This window comes from Gaeumannomyces tritici (assembly GCF_000145635.1).
Source record: "Gaeumannomyces tritici R3-111a-1 unplaced genomic scaffold supercont2.6, whole genome shotgun sequence".
NCBI lineage: Eukaryota > Fungi > Ascomycota > Sordariomycetes > Magnaporthales > Magnaporthaceae > Gaeumannomyces > Gaeumannomyces tritici.
In genome coordinates, this window is record NW_008804550.1 from 1,917,701 (window position 1) to 1,938,816 (window position 21,116).

At 60.2% G+C, this 21,116-nt stretch overlaps 6 protein-coding genes across 6 annotated transcripts; 3 read left to right on the forward strand and 3 right to left on the reverse strand.

Annotated features, from left to right (window-relative positions):
* Positions 1 to 2,612: 2,612 nt before the first annotated feature.
* Positions 2,613 to 4,501, forward strand: GGTG_11029 (oxidoreductase). Its single transcript, XM_009228908.1, has one exon. It carries the CDS (start codon positions 2,732 to 2,734, stop codon positions 4,220 to 4,222), a length of 1,491 nt encoding a protein of 496 aa, XP_009227172.1. The 5' UTR covers positions 2,613 to 2,731; the 3' UTR covers positions 4,223 to 4,501.
* A 104-nt stretch (positions 4,502 to 4,605) lies between these two features.
* GGTG_11030 (hypothetical protein) lies at positions 4,606 to 7,068 on the reverse strand. The gene is made up of 4 exons (XM_009228909.1): positions 7,016 to 7,068; positions 6,213 to 6,899; positions 5,946 to 6,143; positions 4,606 to 5,764 (listed from the first exon to the last, which is right to left on the reverse strand). The coding sequence occupies exons 1-4, from the start codon at positions 7,016 to 7,018 to the stop codon at positions 4,886 to 4,888; spliced, it is 1,767 nt and encodes a 588-aa protein (XP_009227173.1). The 5' UTR covers positions 7,019 to 7,068; the 3' UTR covers positions 4,606 to 4,885.
* A 360-nt stretch (positions 7,069 to 7,428) lies between these two features.
* Positions 7,429 to 9,485, reverse strand: GGTG_11031 (maltose O-acetyltransferase). Its single transcript, XM_009228910.1, has 4 exons — positions 9,029 to 9,485; positions 8,724 to 8,960; positions 7,776 to 8,639; positions 7,429 to 7,620 (listed from the first exon to the last, which is right to left on the reverse strand). The coding sequence occupies exons 1-3, from the start codon at positions 9,127 to 9,129 to the stop codon at positions 8,282 to 8,284; spliced, it is 696 nt and encodes a 231-aa protein (XP_009227174.1). The 5' UTR covers positions 9,130 to 9,485; the 3' UTR covers positions 7,429 to 7,620; positions 7,776 to 8,281.
* An 804-nt stretch (positions 9,486 to 10,289) lies between these two features.
* On the forward strand, positions 10,290 to 14,726 carry GGTG_11032 (hypothetical protein). The gene is made up of 8 exons (XM_009228911.1): positions 10,290 to 10,741; positions 10,848 to 11,113; positions 11,199 to 11,815; positions 11,882 to 13,108; positions 13,184 to 13,258; positions 13,344 to 13,426; positions 13,506 to 13,583; positions 13,656 to 14,726. Exons 1-8 carry the CDS (start codon positions 10,487 to 10,489, stop codon positions 14,331 to 14,333), a joined length of 3,279 nt encoding a protein of 1,092 aa, XP_009227175.1. The 5' UTR covers positions 10,290 to 10,486; the 3' UTR covers positions 14,334 to 14,726.
* Positions 14,727 to 14,999: 273 nt separating this feature from the next.
* On the forward strand, positions 15,000 to 18,549 carry GGTG_11033 (C2 domain-containing protein). The gene is made up of 2 exons (XM_009228912.1): positions 15,000 to 16,680; positions 16,771 to 18,549. Exons 1-2 carry the CDS (start codon positions 15,578 to 15,580, stop codon positions 17,810 to 17,812), a joined length of 2,145 nt encoding a protein of 714 aa, XP_009227176.1. The 5' UTR covers positions 15,000 to 15,577; the 3' UTR covers positions 17,813 to 18,549.
* Positions 18,321 to 20,319, reverse strand: GGTG_11034 (hypothetical protein). The gene has a single exon (XM_009228913.1). It carries the CDS (start codon positions 19,753 to 19,755, stop codon positions 18,661 to 18,663), a length of 1,095 nt encoding a protein of 364 aa, XP_009227177.1. The 5' UTR covers positions 19,756 to 20,319; the 3' UTR covers positions 18,321 to 18,660.
* Between the last annotated feature and the right edge of the window lie 797 nt (positions 20,320 to 21,116).

Genomic DNA, 21,116 nt, shown 5'->3' on the forward strand with positions numbered 1-21,116 from the left:
GGCCTGGTCAAGCCTAACTAAGCATTAGCTACGCGCACCAGCCGCGTCGATGCATCCGTTGACTATGTTCCGTTCCAGGTACCTAGCACGTAGTAGATAGCCGGTATGTACCATAAGTCTCGGGGATAGGTCCTTTCATCTGGACTCGCTCTTTTTGCAATGCAAATTGTGCTTGGCAACGCAAGTGGCCGAAACTGAAGGGAAAAACATAATTCGATAGTGGAAGGCATTGAGTTTGAGATTCCATCAACCCCTTGGTCGGTTTTAGTCGATGCCTAAAGAAAGTTGCGACCCACTCACCAACCGAAAGAAAAAATCCGAACCGCAAAATGCTTTTCCCCACCCAAACTCTATGGCGAAAAAGATCAAAACAAACTCAATCAATTCAATTGCAACATACCAAAGCACCATAATACGCCCAAAACATTACGGATTTTTTCGCCAATAATAAAAGGCCAATGCAAAATGACTGCCCATTGATTTGCATATAAATTACAATTATTGCTTTTTTTTGGTGATATTAATTGACTTTGAAATGGGAGCTCCTTTTTTGCGGTTCAGATTTTTTTTTTCAGTGGGTGCCACTCAGCCGGCGGGGCAGGCAGTGCCAAGGTTCCAAGAAATGGCCAAGATTATGGAAAACTTGACAAATAGCCCCACCAAGTTTCGATCAACACCATATGCATGATCGTACATACTGCTGTTGGCGCCAAAAAAGTCTTTTTTCGTTGGTCATTCTCCATCAGCAGTCCAGCCACCACTATGTTGATTCTGCCTCCCAATATGGGGATCCTTGCCGTCACGCCGGCTGCAATGCAACAGACACCAATGCTCGTACTCTTATTGCCGCTACCGCTGGAATCCTGCCATGTGCTGACATGCTTCATGGATCGTGTCTCTCAAAATATCACCACATCATCGACCCGTGCGACTGTCGGCGGCGCGACATTCCTTGCATTGGCTTTCCGCGGGGAATACCGGACAAGGCTGGAGTCTTCCGCAGATCAAAAGCACTGACTGAACGGGCATTGGTCTCCCGCACTGGCATCCGATTGCGCCCTGGGCACAGAGCCCGGTGATATCAACCTCGGGGTTCCCGGGGTTTGGCCACCCTGGAGAATGCATCTATCCGCGGGGAAAGGCAGGCGGAACAACCACGAGTGGCCATCGGATGCTTATCTGCAGACGCGATTCAGAACACACAGGCTTGCCCTCCTCGCTCCCCTGTCCATGTCACACCTATTCAACGGTGCCACCTTCTTTTATTGGCGGGCTCTCTCCGCCATGCTTTTTACTGACATGGTACTACCACGCACGCCAGCGACCCGACGCGGACACGCTTTCCCTTGACAGCACCACCCGCTACGCACTCAACAGCTGGCTGTTTAGACATTGCACAAGGGAGGCGGCATACCCGGACCCTGTCTCACTTTGCACAGACGTCGGCGAACATCGCCGGAAAATCCTTGGCCTGCGGAAGAGACGGCGGCACACTTTTCGTGATTATCTATGCCAGAGACAGGCATTGGATTAACCCTCGTTCGGTGTTGGCGCATGCGGTGCTCCGACGGGAGCATGCTCGCCCAGGGAAGAGCCCAGCAGCCACTGCCGTGGAGAAGGGAAAGTTTGCCCACTATCGGTCGCGGCATTGGCCCATATTATACACATCCGTCGCTCCTTGCCCAGCCATTGGCCACCCGCTGTGCCGAGACGCCCCCTCTATTCATTGCCTGGCAGCGGAAAACTTTAACCCACAGACACCGTCCGCTTCTCCTCGGACGGATGTTGCAAGGGCTTTGGAACGCTGGGCGCCCAGAAGCGTGGAACGCCAAAGGAACACAACAGCTGTGGCTTGGACGGCGAACTCTGTTGAGCAGACTTTGGACGATGACGGGGCTTTTTTGCCCACTTTGGGGAATCGTTCGCAAGCTTTGGGGTTTGCCACCTCCTCGGTTCTCCCGACCCCAGACGGAGCCATAAGCCAGCCCAGGGCCCCACTCTGTTGGCCGATCTCCCGGCTAGTGGACCACACTGCCCTTGTTCCCTGTCCGGCTGTAAGACTCTAGCAGGGTGTGGCAAAAGGAACAAGATATGGTCAGCGTTGGCAGTTCCAATGCAGTCTAGCTGATATGTCCCGCTGGCTTGGCAAGTCCAGAGATGGCACAAACATCATCAGGCTGGCTGCCGTTGGCGCGGCATCAAATATGAGCCCGACGCCGCTTGCGTTTCACATACAAGGAACCGTAGGACCACTCCTCTCGTCCCTCCAACGACTCTGGTCCTGGGCCTCCCGTGATCTTCTGTCCCCTTTTGCTCTTTACAAGTCTTTGATCATTCTTTTTGGTTTGCTGTGTCCTCCGTCACTTGGCTTTATCCGGTTCTGTCCACCACTTTGTGCGTCGCCGTCGCCCAATCTGTAAATCTTGACGAAGACGAGGATAACAAGGAAAACACGGGTCAAAGTCTGATCAGGCGAGCGGCAAATTGCGTACAATTATCGACACTCGCTCGAGCATCTCGACGGTCGCGCCGACCACCAGCGAGGTCGCCAAGAGGTCTCAATCACCCACAGGTAGCACGCATGCTTTTGCGCCTAGTCGTCGCTTGATCTGTAACCGACTAGGTGTCTTGGGATCAATCAAGTCCTCGATCGATAAGAAGCCCCTTGCCCACCTACCTAGCTCCCGGCCATCCAAGCGTAACCGGCACTCAGCAAGAGACACGCGCCAAGATGTGCGTCACCTACCCATACTACAACCCGGCCAGGGACATACCGTCCCTCGCGGGAAAGGTCGTCCTCATCACCGGAGACACCTCAGGTACAGGGAAGGAGGCGGCAGCAGAGATTTCCCGGTACGGCCGGCCGGCACAAGTTTGGATCGCCGGACGACGGGCAGAGGAAGGCGGCCGCGCGATCGCCCACATCCGCAAGTGGTGCGGCGCCACACCGCCGAGGTCAGCCACGAGCGAGCCCGAGCCGGCGCAGCGCCTGGAGGACATGTACCCGACCTCGGGCGGCAGGCGGAGGGGCGGCACCGCCGCGAGCCAAGCCCGCTGGGAGAGCGACCACGGCAGCAACCAAAGCAGCGCCGGGACCCCGAGCAGCAGCGCGGCGAGCATCACGCCCGCCACCACCACCAGCAGCGCCAGCAGCCGGAGCCGCGGCAGCAGCATCGGCGGCGATGGCCAGGCGGCGGCGGGGTCGGCGTCGGCGTCGGCGTCGGCCGCCACCACGACAGTGCGGTTCCTGTACATGGACCTCGCGTCCCTTGAGTCGGTGCGCGACGCGGCGGCGCGCTTCCTCACCTCGGTCGACCGGCTCGACATCTTGATCCTCGGCGCGGGCGAGATCGCCATGCCGCCCGGCGTAACGGTCGAGGGCTACGAGCGCCACATGGGCGTCAACCACCTGGGCCACGCGCTGCTGCTTAAGCTGCTGATGCGGCTGCTGGTGCGCACCGCGACCTGCGACGCCGTCGGCTCCGACGTGCGCGTCGTCAGCGTAAGTTCCATGGCGCACCGCTTCGCCACCTCCAAGGGCATCGACTTCGACACGCTCAAGCCGGGCCAGCACGGGCCGCCGCCGCAGCAGCAGCAGCAGCAGCACCACCACCAGGACGCGTCGTCGTCGTCGTCGCCGACGCGGCCCTCGAGCGCCGCCTCCACGTTCCGCTCCCCCGGTCACTACTACCACCACGACGCGGGGGACCCGTACCCGTCGCCGTCCCCCTCGCGCTCGGCCGCCGACGACGAGGACGAGGACGACGTCCGTACCACCTCGGCGCTGCTGCTCTACGGCCAGAGCAAGCTGGCCAACATCCTGTACGCGCGCGAGCTGGCCGAGCGCTGCCCGCTCTTTACCACCGTGTCCATCAACCCGGGCATATCCAAGACCGAGGCCGACGGATGCACCGGCGGCGGCGGTGGCGGTGGCGCCGGGAGAAACGCCACGCAGCGCGCGCGGTCGGGCAGCCCGCTCATGGAGCGGGTCCGCCGCGTCATCCTGCCCTTCTTCGGCCTCGACATGTGCGAGGCCATCAAGAACCACCTCTGGGCCGCCACCGCCAAGGGCGTCGAGAGCGGCGAGTACTACGAGCCCGTCGGCGTGCCGTCCAGGGGAACTGCCTTTGCGCAAGACAGGGTCCTGGGCTGGCGGCTCTGGGAGTGGACCCAGAAGGAGCTCGAGGGCTACTCGCTGCCCGAGAACCTCGGTGCTGGGTGACTGGCCGGGCAGAGTTTATCGTTTTCTTGCCTTTTGATCTTGTGCCAGAGAAGCCTCGTGGAGGCCTTGCTGATTTATTTGGCCACCGCGCTCGAGTCATCGGAATCTGTCGATATATACACCCTTGCATGTTCGTCGTGTCTGCTTGTTGTTGTCATCAGTCATTAGGATATTTAAACAGGTGGGCAACGGGGAAAAAGATCGTGATAATGTAATTAACAACCAAGAGGACAATGTGCAAGGTAGATGTGGCTGTTTGGTGCAGCCATGGCACTTGAGCTGATAAAAAAAAACTTTATTCTTGGAAACGCCTGACTTTTCGACCGCCCCCAGCCTTCAATGGTTCGCCCAGAGAAAGTGGCAAACCTCGGAAGGGTATATAATACATATTGGAAAGCCCGCACGGCCGCCCCAAGAGGAGTTGGGGTGTATCAAGAGAAAGGAAAACATGTGGAAAGCTCGCAGCTGTCATGGCGAGAGACGTATAGACGCAAGGTTGGCGCAGGGGAGGCGCGGGGAAAGTGGCACGCCAAATCTCACTCCAAACCCGCGTGATGGCCTGCGAACGGGCCTCAGTACCCCTGCTTCACCGCGCTCGAAAGCATGACCCGAACCCGGCCGGTCTTGGCGGAGCGCGCAATCTTGACGTAGGGGTCCAGGTCCCTAGCGGTGAGGCTGGCGACGTCGCGGTCGTTGAGCTCGGCGGAGCACTCGAGGACCCACAGTGTGCTCCGACACGAGCTGCGACAGCACCTGCCAGAAGCTGCCCCGGGCCGAGTGGCTGGTGGTCAGGGCGGCGAGGCCGCAGGCCATGTTGGCGCCGGCGACGGCGGCCACGACGACGAGCCCGCGGGTGCGGTGCGGCGTCAGGACGAACTCGGACGAGGTCACGGTCGCGTTGGGGCGCACGTTGAACTGCGGCATGGCCTCGGTCACCATGGACCCCGCCAGCGCCGCCAGAACCGACTGCAGCGCGACGGCGGGGCGGCCCGTGGCGTTGAGCAGGTCCCGGAACAGCGCCTGGTACTCGACGTGCGGCTCAAAGTCGAGGCTGACCTCGTCCGCGCCGAGCGGGTCCATGAGCAGCGAGACGTTGCCGCCGCCGCCCGACCGCGGCGCCTTGTAGTTGCTGCTGACGAGCCGCGTCGTCAGGTACTGCACCTTGACGTCGGACATGTCGAAGGCGGCCTCCTGGAAGCACAGCGACGCGTCGACCCGGAGCCCGCCCGTCGTGAGCTGCGCGCCCACGAACCGCCCACCGACCGCGACCTCGAAGCTGGCCCACTCGTCGGCGCCACCACCGCCGCCGCCATCGCCAGCCGCGGCCGCCAGCGGGAACTGGCCGCTGACAACCGTCATGTTGGGCCCCCGCCACAGCTCGGCAGCGCCGTTGGTGCGGAGGAAGAGGAACATGCCGGCGTGCCGCGGCACGGCCTCGTCGGACAGCGTGAAGTTGCGGGCGCTGTCGGCGGCGCCGCGGCCGTCGGGCACGCAGATGCTGTTGCTGAAGCCCTCGCGCGCGCGCGCGTTCTGGTCCCGGAGCTGCGGCAGGGAGCAGTTGAAGGCCCGGGGGAAGCAGGACCCGCGCGGGCAGCCCGGCGGGAGCGGCAGCCCGGCCGCGGCGAAGGCGGCCGCGTAGTTGATGCCGCCCGTCACGTCGAGCCGCGGCGGCGTTGGAGGCCGTCAGGGAGGCGCCCGCCACTACCGATGGCCGCATGCATACGAAGCGCGAGTTGAACACGATGGCCGGGCTGTGGTACCGCCGGATGATTTGCTGCTGGCGCACGGGGAGGAAGCCGCGCCGCACCATGCCCGTGTCGCTCAGGCCCGTCTTTCCCGACGGGACGGCGTCGGCGGCCCCCGGGGACGAGATTTCGCCAAAGGGCACGTACGCCGTCGGCCGGTCGAGCCAGCCGTTGCTCTAGTGGCTTAGCCCAATAACGTCGGCCGTTATGAAGGCGGGCAGGGACGCGTTGCGGGCCTTGCCGACCAGGGCCGAGAACTCGAGGTCCGACACGAGGATCGTGGACGAGAACTGCACGGCCACCGTGGTGGCGAACAGCACAACCGCCAGGCCGGCCAGCAGCGCCGACCGGCGCGGCGAAGACGTTAGCAGCAGCCAGGCTAGGCGCAGGGGGCCGTCGTTGATGGCGCGCAGGACCGAGAACTGGGCGGCGGCGGACAGCAGGACGCCGTAGCGCTCGAGCGCGATGCCGGCAATCAGGCTCGTGTAGACGGTCGACTGCGCCGTGATGGCCGCCCGCGCCACCACCGTTGCCAGCGTCACGGCCTGCGTAGCCCGCCCGCCCAGCACGACCCAGCGCCACGCCGCCGGCGCCCGCTCGCTGCCCGACACGGCCTCGGTCGTCCACAGGAAGCCGAGGAAGCCGAGGATGGCGAGCGTGACGAAGGACCCGAGCGCGATGGTCGTGAACCCCCACACCCCCAGGCGGAACCACCGCCGGCGCTCGAGCCGGTTCCCTTCTTCCGGTACCGGTGTCGGTATCCCCCTCTCCTCCACTATTCTCTTGCCATCCCACGGCAGCGACCCCTCCTTGAATGACCAGGGCTCGTTGTTCGAAGAGCCGGTAGATATGGGCGACGACTCGTCTACGATGGTGATGGTGGAGGCGTACGAGACGTTTCGCGTGATGCCCGGGCGGGCGGCCGGTCTACTCTGTTGTCGAGACGAGGCTCGTGTTAGCAGCCATCCGTGCGTACCCAAGTCTCTGCATCGCATGATACGCACAGCTAGGGCCAGCGCGGCACGGCAGCAAAAAGGGGCAAACCAACCATGATGAGAACGGCGATGGCTATTCAGCCGCAAGTAATAACAGCCAGTCACCCACAACCAGTCGATATTCAGTCTTTGCTACCGTCGTCCACAGTTTAGCAAGCAAAAGAAGAAAATCCGGGAAGTAGCGCGGCCGTGGTGGGGGTTGGTGCCAGCACCGGGCCACCATTATCAAGGAAACCGACTGGTAGCCAGGGGCCCTTCGCTATCGCCCCCGCGCCATCATCCGTACTGCATGCCGGCCTGGCACACTGTAGGAATGGAACAAGCGTTGGCGCCATGGATGCATGGCACAAGCTTAAAAAGGCATTAGGCTTGGGCTGCTGCACAAACAAGTCAGCCCATCTTCCGTTCAATGCCGGCTGCTTTTCCAAGGGTCGGCAGCCAGTATCACATCGGTAGGGACACATGCCTCCACGGGAGATAGGCCCTGACTGTCAAACGGTTGGGTTGCTGCGGTCATCAGACGAACGTCCTCGGCCGTGCGAGCCGGCCGCCACAGCCCAAACTCCCAAAACACCATGGCAAACCCAAAAAGAAGATGCGAACAAGGTTGCTATTTCCCATGAAGCGTCTCCCACATGAGGCCCTAAATCCGAGGAAGCTGTTGCAGATCAGCTACAACTCTAAAAACCTTGCCGTCGTTCCGCGTGCCCAGACGCTGGAAGCGCTTGTGGTCTCCGAGGAGACAAATAGATTCTGCTCGCTGTTGCCGGTTAAGGTAACAAGCTTCCAATGATCCAATCAGAGGGGACATACCATCTTCCATCGGGTGAATATAGAAATATCCAGTCACCCCGCCTCGACCCGATAATGTTGTATCTCCATCATCTCTAACGATCCCGAACTACCCGTTTAAATCGGCGATGCTGTCTTCACCTCGGAAAGAAACGTGTCAGTCATAGTTTGCGTGACCATTTCCATACTTGGCGTTACGTTTTGATCATTGTTGAGATTAACCCTAGAATCCTATCGTGATCGAAGGCCAGCGTGCTAGTCAGCAAACCGATCCAACGAAGCTGATGCCAACTGTTAGGGAGCTGCCTCGCCTCCTTCAGCCGAATCCAGCACCTTCATGCATGACGCATTTTCTGCAGCGAACCTCTCGGGTGCGAACGCTCAGTATCTCGGCTCCTTTTGCCGTGGTCTGAACTCAAGCCACCTAATGGGATGAAACGCCGCCCCGCGAGCAGCGCGGAGAACCCCTCAGCAGCAAACACCGACGAGAAAGCAATCCCCTTTGCATAACAGGCCCCAACCTCACCTCACGCAGCGACGCTCCCGTGAGCGTTCTGGCCCTCATCGCCTGGCATGTCCGGCACGGGGGTGACTTTCTTGATGACCTTGGCAGGCGAGCCGACGGCGACGGAAAAGTCGGGGATTGATTTTGTGACGATACTGCCGGCACCGATGGTGCATCCCTTGCCGATGGTGACGCCCGGCAGGATGGTGGAGCCGCCGCCGATCCAGCAGTCATCGCCAATGACGACGGGAACGGCGTATTCGATGTAGTCGCGGCGGGACTGGACCTCAACCTCATGTGTAGCCGAATAGATAGACACGTTGGGTCCGAACATGACACGGTTACCAATGGTAACGCGGGCGCAGTCCAGAATCACGAGACTAGAAGGCGCTACGTGTTTAGGACAGGGCTCCAAGGCTGGGCGGGAAGAGGGCTGCGTGGTCAACAGAGTTGCCGGTTCTTACTTGAAGTTGGAGTAGAAGCTGTCGCCAATGGTGATGTTGCTGCCGTAGTCGATGCTGAAGGGAGGCTCCACGATAGGATCCTTGCCGATCCTGCCCATGATGTCTTTTAGGAGCTTATACCTGTCGGCCGAGAGGGACTCGGGCGTTGCGTCTTCGGGGAAGTGGTTGTTGAACTTGTGCATGAACTGCCGCGCCTTGAACCTTCCTTGGACCAGCTCTGGTACCATGGAGTCGTACCTGAGAAAAGACGTGGCCGTATCAGCCGCTGGCATGTTGGGTAATAGGTCGGTGTGGTCAAGCCTCACAGGACTCCCGAGATCATCTTCTCGTAGTCATCGCACCAGGGGACATTGTTTAGCCCTTTGGCGATTGCTATCTCGCCTTGGTCCTTTTCGGTCTTCGCCATTTTGGGGCTGAGGATGAGGGTATTCGCAGGTGGGGTCGGCTGAGAAGGGGGGTCGCAAGCGTGGCCTGATCGGTTGTGACTGAACAGGAGAATGAACAAGGGCTGTTTCTGAGGCGTACGGGCACCTCTTATAAGACTTTAAGGACGTAATACAAAAGTAAAAAGCGAAAAAAGGAGGATCTCGTGAGCAGAACAAACAACGGAGGATGTCGTCCGCGGAGCCGATGGCGGAGTTTCCAAATGCGCAAGAGAATGGCGGGGTGAGGAGGGGCATCCGACGATTACCCGGCCGGTGTTCACCCGTCTAGAAGGGGCTATTGGCCAGCCATTAGTCGCCGCTTCCATTTACCGTCCAGCACAGCCCAACGGAAGGAACTGAAGGGTCAGCCAACCCCGGGCCCGGGTGCCAAGACGGAGCCACCCAGGGATGCGGTCGGCGAACCCCGGAGTCGAACCATCCCTCCGGATCATGTGCCATGGTGCTGTGGTGCTGTGGTGCCCTTGGACCGTACCCCCATTTCGTGGCAAAGCCCCCTCTCCCACGATTACCAAGCTAATGACGTAGGATATCGGGTCGTCACGACTCTGCAACCAACGAAAGAATCTGGGCTTGGGTGCTTGAGGATCCCGGCCCGAGCGCTATCGACGCGTCAGGACCTATGCACTTCTAAGGCAGGTCAAGGCCAAGCGGTCTTGGGAATAGATAAGCAACTCCACAGAGAACAAGTCTTGGCAATCCGAACCCGGCGACCGAGTTGAGCTTGGCGGGTGCGATTCCAGCCCATTACGTCGTCGCTCCGTTTGGGGCGCGCCTCGGCGGTCTTGGGATGCTGGGATCGTCGTCTTGGAACCCCACCAACACAGTGCTGGCGAAAACAAGCCGTGGATTTCTTCTGCTAACAGAGGCTTCCATCTTGGCTTCGCTCATGTGGTCATTGATGATATAGTGGTGTGCCCATTCGCCGTTCTTGTTATTCTACGCAAAAAGAATGCGCCTATGCTATTGGGAAGATAGGAATTTGGTGGGTTTGGTAAAGGCATTTGTAGGTACCTACCAGTACTAATGCGAGCGGTGAACCGGCAGCCTGGGTGGGGCACCCGCCTTTTTGGGGCTGGAAATTCGCACGGCCAACCGCACCTTCCCATGCACCCATACCTACGATAAAATCCCCTAGATTTTTCAACCAAATCTCTGCATCCCTATCCGACCACCTTTATTTCCTCTACCCAAGACATCTAGGTACCTAATTGACAATCCCTCCTTCGCAATTCATCATTGTATCTCAATCATCGGCTTGTCGCGCCGTGAAGAATCTGCCACCAGCTCCCAGACCTGCCGCTGAACCAAGTCGCCGGGATGAGCAAGAAAAAGCCCAATGACGACGAGCCCCCTCGGGTCTCGGGCCAGTCCAATGAGCCGCTCTCGCGTCCGATCCACGCCCTGTCGGTTGGCCAGTTTCTGGACGAGATCCGGGCCGACGCCGACAACGGCCTGACGTCTGACGAAGCGCGCCTCCGCCTGCAGCAGCACGGCAACAATGACTTTGGCGACAGCGAGGGCGTCCAGCCCGTCAAGATATTCGTGGCGCAGTTCACAAACGCCCTGTCTCTAGTAGTTTCCCCGGCACCCGCTCCCCTTTGCCCTGTCCCGCCCATCGCTGCCCGTGCGGGTCGAACCCCTTTTAAGCCTGTTGGAATTGCTCATTCGTCGTTGCTAGGTCCTGATCCTATCCATGGCCGCTAGTTTCGGCATCGAATCATGGATAGAGGGCGGCGTCATTACCGCCGTCATTGCGCTCAACGTTATCGTCGGCTTCTGGCAGGAGCTTAAGGCCGCCAAGACGCTCGACTCGCTCCGCTCGCTTAGCTCCCCTACGGCCCGCGTTATCCGGGATGGTACCAACATTACCATCCCGACTGTTGAAATCGTTCCTGGCGATATGGTCGAGCTGAAAACCGGAGACACTGTCCCTGCAGACACCAGGTTGGTTCTTTTCCGAGGGCTCTGTGCCGAGGCAGCCACCTTCTCGGCTTGATAGGGCGTGGCGTGTACTGACAAGCTTTGTTAGACTGGTCGAGGCCATCAATTTCGAAACGGATGAAGCTCTTCTAACCGGAGAATCTCTACCGGTCCGCAAGGAAGTCGAACTGGTTCTCGACGACGATACCGGCCCCGGAGACCGCCTCAACGTTGCCTTCAGCTCCTCCACTGTCACCAAAGGTCGGGCTCGCGGTATTGTCTTCGCGACCGGCCTGGCTACTGAAATCGGTATCATCGCATCTGCCCTCCGCGGAAAAGAGTCCAAACGTCGCCAAGTAAAGCGTAAGGAGGATGGCAGCGCTTCGCCCTTAAGACACGCTCAGGCGTGGTCCCTGACCTTTACCGATTCCATCGGCCGGTTTCTCGGCGTCAACGTCGGGACACCTTTGCAGCGAAAGCTGTCCCAGCTTGCCGTGTTCCTATTCTTCGTCGCTATTGTCTGCACCATCATCGTGTTGGCTGCAAACAGGTTCCTTAGCAACAAGGAGGTTATCATTTACGCCGTGGCCACCGGCGTCAGTATGCTTCCGGCATCTCTTATCGTTGTTCTGACGGTCACGATGGCAACCGGAACGAAGCGCATGGTCAAGAGGCATGTGATTGTTCGCAATCTTCGGAGCCTAGAAGCCCTAGGAGGCGTCACAAGTGCGTCTACCAGAACCCCACGATCCGCCGTGGTGAAAAAGCCTGACTGACTGTCCGTGTTTCTAGACATTTGCTCCGACAAGACCGGCACTTTGACCCAAGGCAAGATGGTGGCCAAAAAGGCTTGGATCCCGGGCAGAGGCACGTACTCTGTGAGCACAACCAAGGAACCGTTCAACCCGACCGTGGGCAGCGTTAGCTTGTTGCCCAAGGAGCCCGGCCAGATCGATGGTCGTAGCCAAGAGTCCGAAGGCGACGCTGTAGACACCATGGCAGCAACTGCAGGCGACGAGATGCTGCGCACTTACCTGAACATCGCCTCTCTTGCCAATATTGCGAACGTTCACAAGACCGGCAACGACTGGCACGCTCGAGGGGACCCCACCGAGATAGCCATCCAAGTCTTTGCTTCGAGGTTCAACTGGAACAGGCTGCGATTTACATCCGGAGACAGCCCCCGGTGGCGACAGGTGGCCGAGTTCCCCTTCGATTCCGACACGAAAAAGATGTCTGTCGTGTTCGAGGAAACGGCCAGTCGCGGCCTCCATGTGTTCACCAAAGGTGCCGTCGAGCGCGTGCTCTCAAGCTGCGCAACTATCGCTATAGGCGGGAACGGCAAGGAGGACCAGGACACCATTGTCCCGATCACGGACGAGCATGTCTCTGGAATCATCGCGAATATGGAATCGTTGGCCCGCATGGGTCTTCGGGTGTTGGCCCTTGCCAATCGCGTCGACGACATCCCAGAGATCAACGAGAAGGACACGCCAGAGAGAGCCGAGTACGAGGCGGACCTGACTTTCCGTGGCTTGATAGGGCTGTACGATCCTCCCCGCCCTGAATCGGCCGAAAGCGTCCGCATGTGCCACCAGGCCGGCATCTCGGTCCACATGCTCACTGGCGATCACCCGGAAACCGCCCGCGCCATCGCCATCGAGGTCGGCATCTTGCCCAAGCGCATGGCTGATATTGGCCGCGAGACGGCCCGCACCATGGTTATGGCCGCATCCGAGTTCGACAAGCTGGATGACGCCGAGGTCGATGCCATGCCGCAGCTGCCGCTGGTGGTGGCGCGCTGTGCGCCCAACACCAAGGTGCGCATGATCAACGCCCTTCACCGCCGCAACAGGTTCGCCGCCATGACGGGTGATGGTGTCAACGACAGCCCCTCGCTCAAGTGTGCCGATGTCGGCATCGCCATGGGCCAGGCGGGGTCCGACGTTGCCAAGGAAGCTGCCGATATCGTGCTCACCGATGACAACTTTGCGAGTATCCTCAATGCTGTGGAAGAAGGTAGAATTTCGTCCGCCCGGGCTGCTGCCAGCACAAATATATAGATAAGTGTACTGACCTCTATGCCCAATCCAGGCCGACGTATGTTTGACAACATCCAGAAGTTCATCCTGCACGTTCTTGCGGAGAATGTCGCCCAAGCCTGCACACGTAAGTGCAATCCTATCCACAAAGCCAGATGCGTCTGTTCATTGATGTATGTTTCGACAACCATACTAACCTGATGATCTCCTAGTCTTGGTTGGTCTGGTCTTCAAAGATTCGGCCGGGATTTCCGTTTTCCCGCTCGCCCCCGTCGAGGTCCTCTGGGTGATCATGGTAAGGACGACCTCTCCTGTGGACTTTATTTGGACACAGTCTTTCACTATATATGCAAGGATACTAACACCGCTCCCAGGTAACCTCGGGCTTGCCGGACATGGGCCTAGGCTTTGAACTGGCAGCCCCTGACATCCTTACACGTCCTCCGCATGATGTACGTATCCAGACACGGGAGATGAGGCTATCGTAGCAGCGCAGGGCTTGCTAATCACGAATCCCTATACAGGTCAAGACGGGCGTCTTTACATGGGAGCTCCTACTCGATATCGCAGTCTACGGACTCTGGATGTCAGCCTGCTGCCTTTCGTCATTCGTCGTTGTTGTCTACTGGTTCGGGGACGGCAGGCTCGGTGACGACTGCAACAACAAATTCTCGGAAGACTGCAAGCTCGTGTTCCGGGCTCGGGCGACCACCTTCGCGTGCCTCACTTGGTTCGCACTCTTCCTGGCCTGGGAGGTGGTGCACCCCCGGCGGTCCTTCTTCAACCTCCGGAACAGCGGCGGCTCCATCTGGACGCGCTGGATCCGGGACGCGTGGATGAACCGGTTCCTGTTCTGGGCCATCGTCGTCGGGTTCGTCACCATCTTCCCGACGCTCTACATCCCGGTGCTCAACCACGAGGTCTTCAAGCACGACGGCATCACGTGGGAGTGGGGCGTCGTCGTGGTCGAGCTGGTCCTCTTCTTCCTGGGCGCTGAGGGCTGGAAGTGGGCCAAGCGCATCTACTTCCGCCGGCAGCTGAAAAAGACGGACCCTCAGGCGGCCAAGGGCGACCTCGAGGCCCGGGTCTTTGGCGCGTACCTTGAGCAAGGGTCGGGAGACCATGTCGGGCGTGGACAGGTCGAGCGCAAGGAGGACGGCCCTGCTATCGCTGGCGAGAGCTCGCAGGAGAAAGCCCAATAACAACTACAGACACGCGAGAGCGTGGCCCAAAGTCAAGTCCAGGTGAGTGGGCGCCCTTGGCGTTGTTGTTGGTGGTGGTTTGGACGGGTGGTTTCGGGACAAGGGCAAGGTCCCTCTTGGCGATGGTGGGGCTGGAGCAGCAGCATGCATTTTCAACAAAGGCTTCGCTGGCTGCCCAGAACGGCCCTTGTCGAACTTTGGACGAGGGACGGTGGAGGATTCATTTCGTGGAATCGCCGCCTTTCGGTGGTGGTTTATGGGCTGCAGAGCTCTCTGCGGTCATTCCGGTCCTGGGCGAGCTATCAAACAGATGGCCGCGATATGGTCCCAGTAGATAGAAGGAGGGGATATGAGGGTATTTTGGTGCCAGACAATAGTAAACATATTTCCCCATTTGATGGTGCATGTCGGAAGCGATGAGGTCATAGCAACAGCGCTCCAGGGTCTGGACTCGAGTCAAGACCCCAGATTCCTGGCGGCAGGCCAGGTTTACCTGCGCTGCCAAAGCACAGGCGCGATTGGCTAGCGGTGACACACATGCGCCCCCAATTCCAGCTTTTTCGTTTGCAGGGACCACGCGTCGTCAGCCTGCACCACCACCCCGAGCCTGGGCGGACAACGCCCTGTGGTTGCTTGCAGCATGGGCGCTGCACGACTGCGCCTGCTAGTCTCATTTCCCGTTGGCCGCAGATGTGTTTTCGTCGTGCCGAATACCCGAGCCCTAGCACCCACGAAAGGGGCCAACGAAGAAAGTGGGCAGCTGCGTCCGGGGACGTCGTGTCTACCTAGATCAGTGTGTCTTGAGCGCTATCTACTAGTATCAACCTCCCGCCGGGTTTTGACGTCACATTGAGCACCCAGCGGGCATCTCTTAGCTGCCCGCCGCCCCCTTGGACGAAGACGGTGACTTGTCGCCAGCCTCCATGCCACTGAGATTCTCTCGGTGCTGCAGGATCTGAACCGCTCCCAGCCGTCACCCTTCCTTGGACCAAAGAAGCTAGGCCCCCAGTCCAGCTGAGGCGGTCTTGGCAGCAGCAGGCGCACTCAAAAGGCTTGCGCCAGAGCTGCAGCCGCAGTTCGGTTTGGCGCAAACTTCTCTTGGCATTTTCTCGCGTCTTGTTTGGTTCCCAAAGCCGAGCACCAAGTCAGCGCCAAGCTCCAACCTCTCCAACCCGATCAACGCATTCCCGAGCTTGCATTGCGCCGAATCAGCCATCTGGAGGTGAGTTTTACTGTGCGGGGACATGGGGGTATATCGCCGCGTCTGGAACCACTGGCCAATGCTAGACCGTCTCCATCCAGCCTCGGCAGCCACCATGGTGTCGACCGCAGCCGACGCTCCCGCCGGCGCGGACGGGCAACAGATGGACCAGCCTTCGAGTCCTCCTCCCCCCGCTGCCACGCCGAGCGACGAGTCCGCTGCCCAGCCAAGCGCCGAGAACAACAATTACACCCCGACGGCGCCTGTGTCATCACCCCCGCCGCAGAATGGCCACGTCGCCGACGCCCCGAGCGGCGTCAGCTCGCCGCCGCCGCCGCGCGAGCCGTCGAGCCCGCTGTCGCAGCTAAAGCACCGCTTCACCGAGAAGGCCGATAGCGTCAAGGAGAAGAAGCCCGCGGGCGGGTTCGACCGGACGCCACTGCCCGACTTCCCGGCGGGGCTGACGGTCAGGATCACGTTCCACGGCGCCACGAACCTGCCGCGCGGCGACTTCACCACGGCCTCGTCGGACCCCTTCGTGCACGCCACCCTGACGGCCGACGTGCCGCGGCGCCACAAGGAGGACCCGCCGCTGACGTTCCGGACGCGGACGCAGCGGCGCACGACGGAGCCCGAGTGGGAGCAGGCGTGGGTGGTGGCCAACGTGCCGCGCACGGGCTTCAAGCTCAAGTGCCGCATCTACGACGAGGACTATCCGGACAACGACGACCGGCTCGGAAACGTCACGTACGTCGCGCGCCGCCTCGACGAGGCCTGGGAGGGCGTCGCGCGCCGCAACTTCCAGGCCAAGAAGCGCGTCGGCAGCAAGCGCGCCTATTTGGTCAAGGCGCTCGAGTCGGCCTTCACCCGGAACGGGTCCCTCACGCCGCGCCTAACGCTAAGCGTCGAGGTCCTCGGCCGCTCCGACGGGCCCGGCGCCCAGATGTACACGGTCGGCCCGACCACTTTCGTGCAGCACTTTAGCCCCATGATCGGGCGCCTGACGGGCACAAAAGTCAACAAGGACGAGGTCAAGGATGGGCAGGCTGACGTGGGGGAGGCGTCCGGCGCCGGCAAGGAGGGGGATGCAGGCCAGGACGCGGAAAAGAACAAGGAGGCGGATGATGGACAAACCAAAAAATACGAGTAAGTCGCCCTGTCCTGCCTACTTGGGTGCCCAGGTAGTCAGTCACACCCAGAGGAACCCCCGACTGACCCCGATCACCCCCACTGCAGCTTCCAAGCGTGCGAGATGCAGCTCCAGGGCCCTGTGCCGCCGTGGCTGTACCACCGCTTCGTCGAGTTCAGTCGGTTCGTGGCGCCCATGTTCTCGTCGCGGGGCCTGCGCGGCAAGATCATGAACAAGGTGCTGCACAAGCAGCACCGCCGCGTCTACAACTTTGACCAGTCGACAAAGTACGGCGCCTTTGAGCCCTGCTCGACCGAGGCGGCCCTGCAGTTCCTGCGGCTGGCGCACTTTGACGAGGGGGGCCGCGTCTTCACCTACGTCCTCACGCTCGACGGGCTCTTCCGCTTCACCGAGACGGGCAAGGAGTTTGGCATCGACATGCTGTCCAAGCACACGATGCACTCGGACGTGACCACCTACATCGCCTGCTCGGGCGAGTTCTTCATCCGCCGCTCGGAGCGGCCGCCCCAAGACGCCCACGCCGACGCCGCCCCGAAACCGGACCCGGACACGGACTCCCAGGAACCCGCGACGCACCCGCCCTCCGACGTGCCAGACGGCCCGCCCGCCAGCCCGCCGCCGTCGGACCCGCGCCTGTACCAGCTCGTCATCGACAACGACTCGGGCACGTACCGGCCCGACAAGTCGTGCCTGCCCGGGCTCGAGGAGTTCTTATCCAAAAACTTCCCGGGCCTCGGCATCTCGGCCCTGCACTGGGAGGACGAGGATCTCAAGGCCATGAAGGCGGCCCAGCACGAGGCCAAGAAGAAGGAGGGCGGCGGCCGCGTGCGCATGGTGCTCAACCGCAGCCCCAGCTCGTCCTCCTTTAGCTCCTCGGACGAGTCCCGCCTCTCCGACATGGGCTACGATGACGGTGACGATGCCAATGCCGGCAGGCCCGCCCGCAAGACCAAGAAGGAGCTCGCCTGGGACCTGCTCGAGAACCCGGGCCGCATCCGCGAGATTGGCGGGCAGGCCCTCGGCGGCGGCGGCGGAAGCGGAAGCGCAAGTGGTCCCGCGGTAAAGCCGGCGGCCGCTCCGGACGTGCTTGTCGAGGGGGAGAAGAAGGCGGCGTCGGCGGCCCCCTAAACAGCACCCACCTGGAAAATTTCTAGAGGGGGGATCCTTCCCGGCTGCGAGGAGCTAGTGGCGGGGGATCGTCGCTGTGAGGATCTGCGCCCGTTCGAACCAATTGCCATACACACACACATACACACACACACACACACCATTTTCTTGTTAGTGGGTGTGACACTGACTAACAAACGTGCGCCTAGTTCTAGTCACGTTGTCACCCTTTTTCCACTCCTACCTAGGCGCTTTGCGGATTGGTCTGCTCGAGTGATTGGGCCGCTTTCCCCTTACTCCCGCCATCGTTAGTTACACCCCTTGGGCTTCGACCGTCTACCGCATTAAACAACCCTACGCCGTCTTTTCCGCATTCTCATGACATCTTCGCGCTACTGCCCGTTTTCATGACTTATGCTCTCCCACGTTGGCTTGCTCTTCATTGTCCCCGCTCCTCGGCCAACGGTCGCGCTAATGGCGACGCTGCTTGGCCATCAGCATGGTCTCCGCCTCACACCTTTGCAGACTCTTGGCCTTGTCATGAACCGGTTCTTTCCTAGCCTAATATTCGCTATAGTTGTCCTTGGGGACACTGCCTGTTACTCCCGTTTAATGGTATACCCTAATCGTCATGATTATTCCAATCCTTCATGATTTAAATGAAACGAGACAAAAACAATGGTGCCGACCCGATAGAAACCCAAAATCTGAAATGGAGCTAAAAAATACCCCTGTTGAACCAAAAGAATCCGCGCGCCAATCGCCAGTCAAAAATGCAGCAGATGCCCTCTTCTCATTCCTAGAGCACACCATGGGAGATATCTAGTGTGAGTCTCGAGGCAAACATTGTTCTGTCGACGCCTCGGACCTCAGCAAGAAACGGCAATCTCGCCCCGCCTCTCCATGGCCTCGAGCCTGTCGACGAGGCGGACAGCCCTCGAAACAACGTCGGCGTGATTGGAGTCTGGCATCAGGCGGGCGGCCTCGTCGAATCCGACCCAGCGGGGCTCGTAGTCCTCGTCGGCCATCTGCCCTCCTTCCTCGAAGGGCACGGCTGAGTCGGCCTCGGCGACAAACCAGTGCACGACGGCGAGGGCGCCGTTGGACCGAAAGTGCGTCAGCAGTGCAAAGGGCTCCGTCAGCAGCACGCCCTTGGTCACCTCGCCGACCTCGTCGCGGATCTCGTCGTCGTCGTCGTCCGGGTCGGCGGCCGCGATGGGATTTGAGCTGTAGTGGGACTGATGGTAGTCCTCGGTAGACGACAGCATCGGTTCCGGGGTGCCGCTGCCGCTACTAGCGACGAGCCTGGGTGAGGGGGAGAGCGACGAGGCCGGGCTGGTGCGGCCGGGCGGGGGCGTGGCGCGCGTCGGGACGGGGACGGGTAGCAGCGCGCAGCGCACGCCCCCCTCCTCGAGCGTCTCACGCACGGCAGTGGACGTCAGCGACTCTCCCCAGTCGGCGCGGCCACGCGGCAGGCCGTGAAGCCCCGTCAGCCTGTCGTGCAGGACCAAGGCCCTGCGGGTGCGGCGGTCGACGGTCACGGTGCCGGCTGCCAGGTAGAACTCGTGGGAGGGGAGGAGCGACTTGTGTGTCGCGTGCTTTGGGGTCGCCATCTCCTTCGCCGGGTTCTTGGTATCGTTATCGGTGCTGCTGCCGTTGCTGCTGCTGTTGTTGCTGACGCCAGGCTTCCTGAATGATAAAAAGAGGCCCGCGCCTTGTGGTGTTCCCTTGCCTGGGTCATATAAAGGATTCGACACCGCAAAAAATTGCAGAGCAAGGTTACAGTAGCGGAGCAAGCCCAGGAGCAAGCCGGTGAGCTCTGTAACAGGCATGGCGCGTGGGGATGTGGTATTTATCAGGGGATGGGCCAGGGGTTTGCTGACCCAGTTGTGGAGTTGAAGGCGTGGCGCAGGGTAGGCGAGTTCAGAAGCTTCTAGCGTTACACCAGGACTCTCATGTACCATGCAGCACAAGATCTGGGGGATGATCTGTCGGAAACCGCGGGCACAAGGGGATGAGTGGTGCCCATGGACTGACTGCAAGGCACTTGTGCTGGCTGACGACGCGCGAAGATCCGGAGGGACCGGAAGCACGTGAGGTGGGAAAGGGGATAAGATGGAGGAAGAAAAAGGAGGGTCGAAAAACAAGAGACCCAGGGAATGTCTCTGTTTGGTGCGAGTTTCTAGGCGCCCTCTTTGGGTGCGACTTTGGCTGGTGAGACTGGCGCTGACGGCGAACAGAGCTTGATGCGACTCTGACACATGGGGCGACGAAACAAGCCAACGACTACAACCGAGGCTCGGGTTCGGCCGGTCAGGTGGAATCCATGGGCCTTTCCTTTCGAGAAGCACTTGCGGAAGGGTGGGATGTGACGCAAGGAGGAAGACAACAGACGAAGCTGTTTGTCAAGAGAAAAAAGAGAAGAGGTGGGAAGAAAGTCAGGGGCTGCGTGCATCGATCAGCGGCGGGCTGTGGAGAGTTTATCGCCCGTCGACTGGGCGTGTCCCAGGCTCACGGAACCGACCAATGCCCAACTGGTAGTAGCTCGCGGGGCTCGTGGTGGAATTGGGTGCTTTTTTTCTTCACCCATGCCAAGTGGCCGGCCAGAATCCCTTGCTTCACCCTGGTCTGGGCGCAACGAGCTACGCTAATGTGTGATATGAAGGTTGTTGGTACACGAGTAGAGAGGAGACAGCGTGCCCCCACCGTCCCGGCGAGGGAGCGCTTCCGGAAACTTGGGTCCTTGGCCAAGACTATCTTTATCAGTGTCGACAAGGGCTGTCGGCAAGGGCTGTCGATAGGGTTTGGGTGTTTTCTCTTGAACTGGCAGGGGGAAGCAAACAAAGATGGTAACTGGAAAACCCAAGCCGACTCGATCGGCTCGATAACAACAAAGAAGGTGACTTGTCGCAAACACAGCGGCGGAATTTGGTTGTACGGTCAAGCAAGGCTTAGAAGGATCCATCCATGGCTGACAGGGCAGAGATTGGGGCACTGAGGGGGTGGGGTGGTGGCCTGTCGGCCTAGACCAGGGCCAGGGTTCCTCTTTGACGGAATCTGTGATTGCGATGGGCGTGCTAGGCGGGCTCGCAGGCTGCATGGGTCTTTGGGATAGCAAAAGCACCGGCATTAGCAACAGCCCGGCGGCACTGCGTCGTCCCATTTGGCGCCCCAAGCTTTCCCCGGCCTTCTGACCGGTCAGGCCTCCCCACGAATTTCGGAGAGAAAAAGAAAATTGATGTTTATTCAGCGCTGCCCTTCTCTCGCTTGGCCGGCTCGCTAAGTCAGCCCAAACCACCCCCCCCACTAATCAACAGAGCCCTGG

Bases quoted from the DNA above. Each gene is read 5' to 3' on its own strand.
- GGTG_11029 (XM_009228908.1), top strand. From the start codon at position 2,732: ATGTGCGTCACCTACCCATACTACAACCCGGCCAGGGACATACCGTCC.
- GGTG_11030 (XM_009228909.1), bottom strand. The intron at 6,144-6,212 runs GTCGGCAAGGCC...CTAAGCCACTAG, and splicing joins ACCTCGAGTTCTCGGCCCTG to AGCAACGGCTGGCTCGACCG. The intron at 5,765-5,945 runs GTATGCATGCGG...TCCCTGCCGCAG, and splicing joins TCGTGTTCAACTCGCGCTTC to CTCCGGGACCAGAACGCGCG.
- GGTG_11031 (XM_009228910.1), bottom strand. From the start codon at position 9,129: ATGGCGAAGACCGAAAAGGACCAAGGCGAGATAGCAATCGCCAAAGGG. The intron at 8,961-9,028 runs GTGAGGCTTGAC...GTCTTTTCTCAG, and splicing joins AAGATGATCTCGGGAGTCCT to GTACGACTCCATGGTACCAG. The intron at 8,640-8,723 runs GTAAGAACCGGC...AGCGCCTTCTAG, and splicing joins AGCTTCTACTCCAACTTCAA to TCTCGTGATTCTGGACTGCG.
- GGTG_11032 (XM_009228911.1), top strand. From the start codon at position 10,487: ATGAGCAAGAAAAAGCCCAATGACGACGAGCCCCCTCGGGTCTCGGGC. The intron at 11,816-11,881 runs GTGCGTCTACCA...CCGTGTTTCTAG, and splicing joins AGCCCTAGGAGGCGTCACAA to ACATTTGCTCCGACAAGACC. The intron at 13,427-13,505 runs GTAAGGACGACC...CACCGCTCCCAG, and splicing joins AGGTCCTCTGGGTGATCATG to GTAACCTCGGGCTTGCCGGA.
- GGTG_11033 (XM_009228912.1), top strand. From the start codon at position 15,578: ATGGGGGTATATCGCCGCGTCTGGAACCACTGGCCAATGCTAGACCGT. The intron at 16,681-16,770 runs GTAAGTCGCCCT...CCCCCACTGCAG, and splicing joins GGACAAACCAAAAAATACGA to CTTCCAAGCGTGCGAGATGC.
- GGTG_11034 (XM_009228913.1), bottom strand. From the start codon at position 19,755: ATGGTACATGAGAGTCCTGGTGTAACGCTAGAAGCTTCTGAACTCGCC.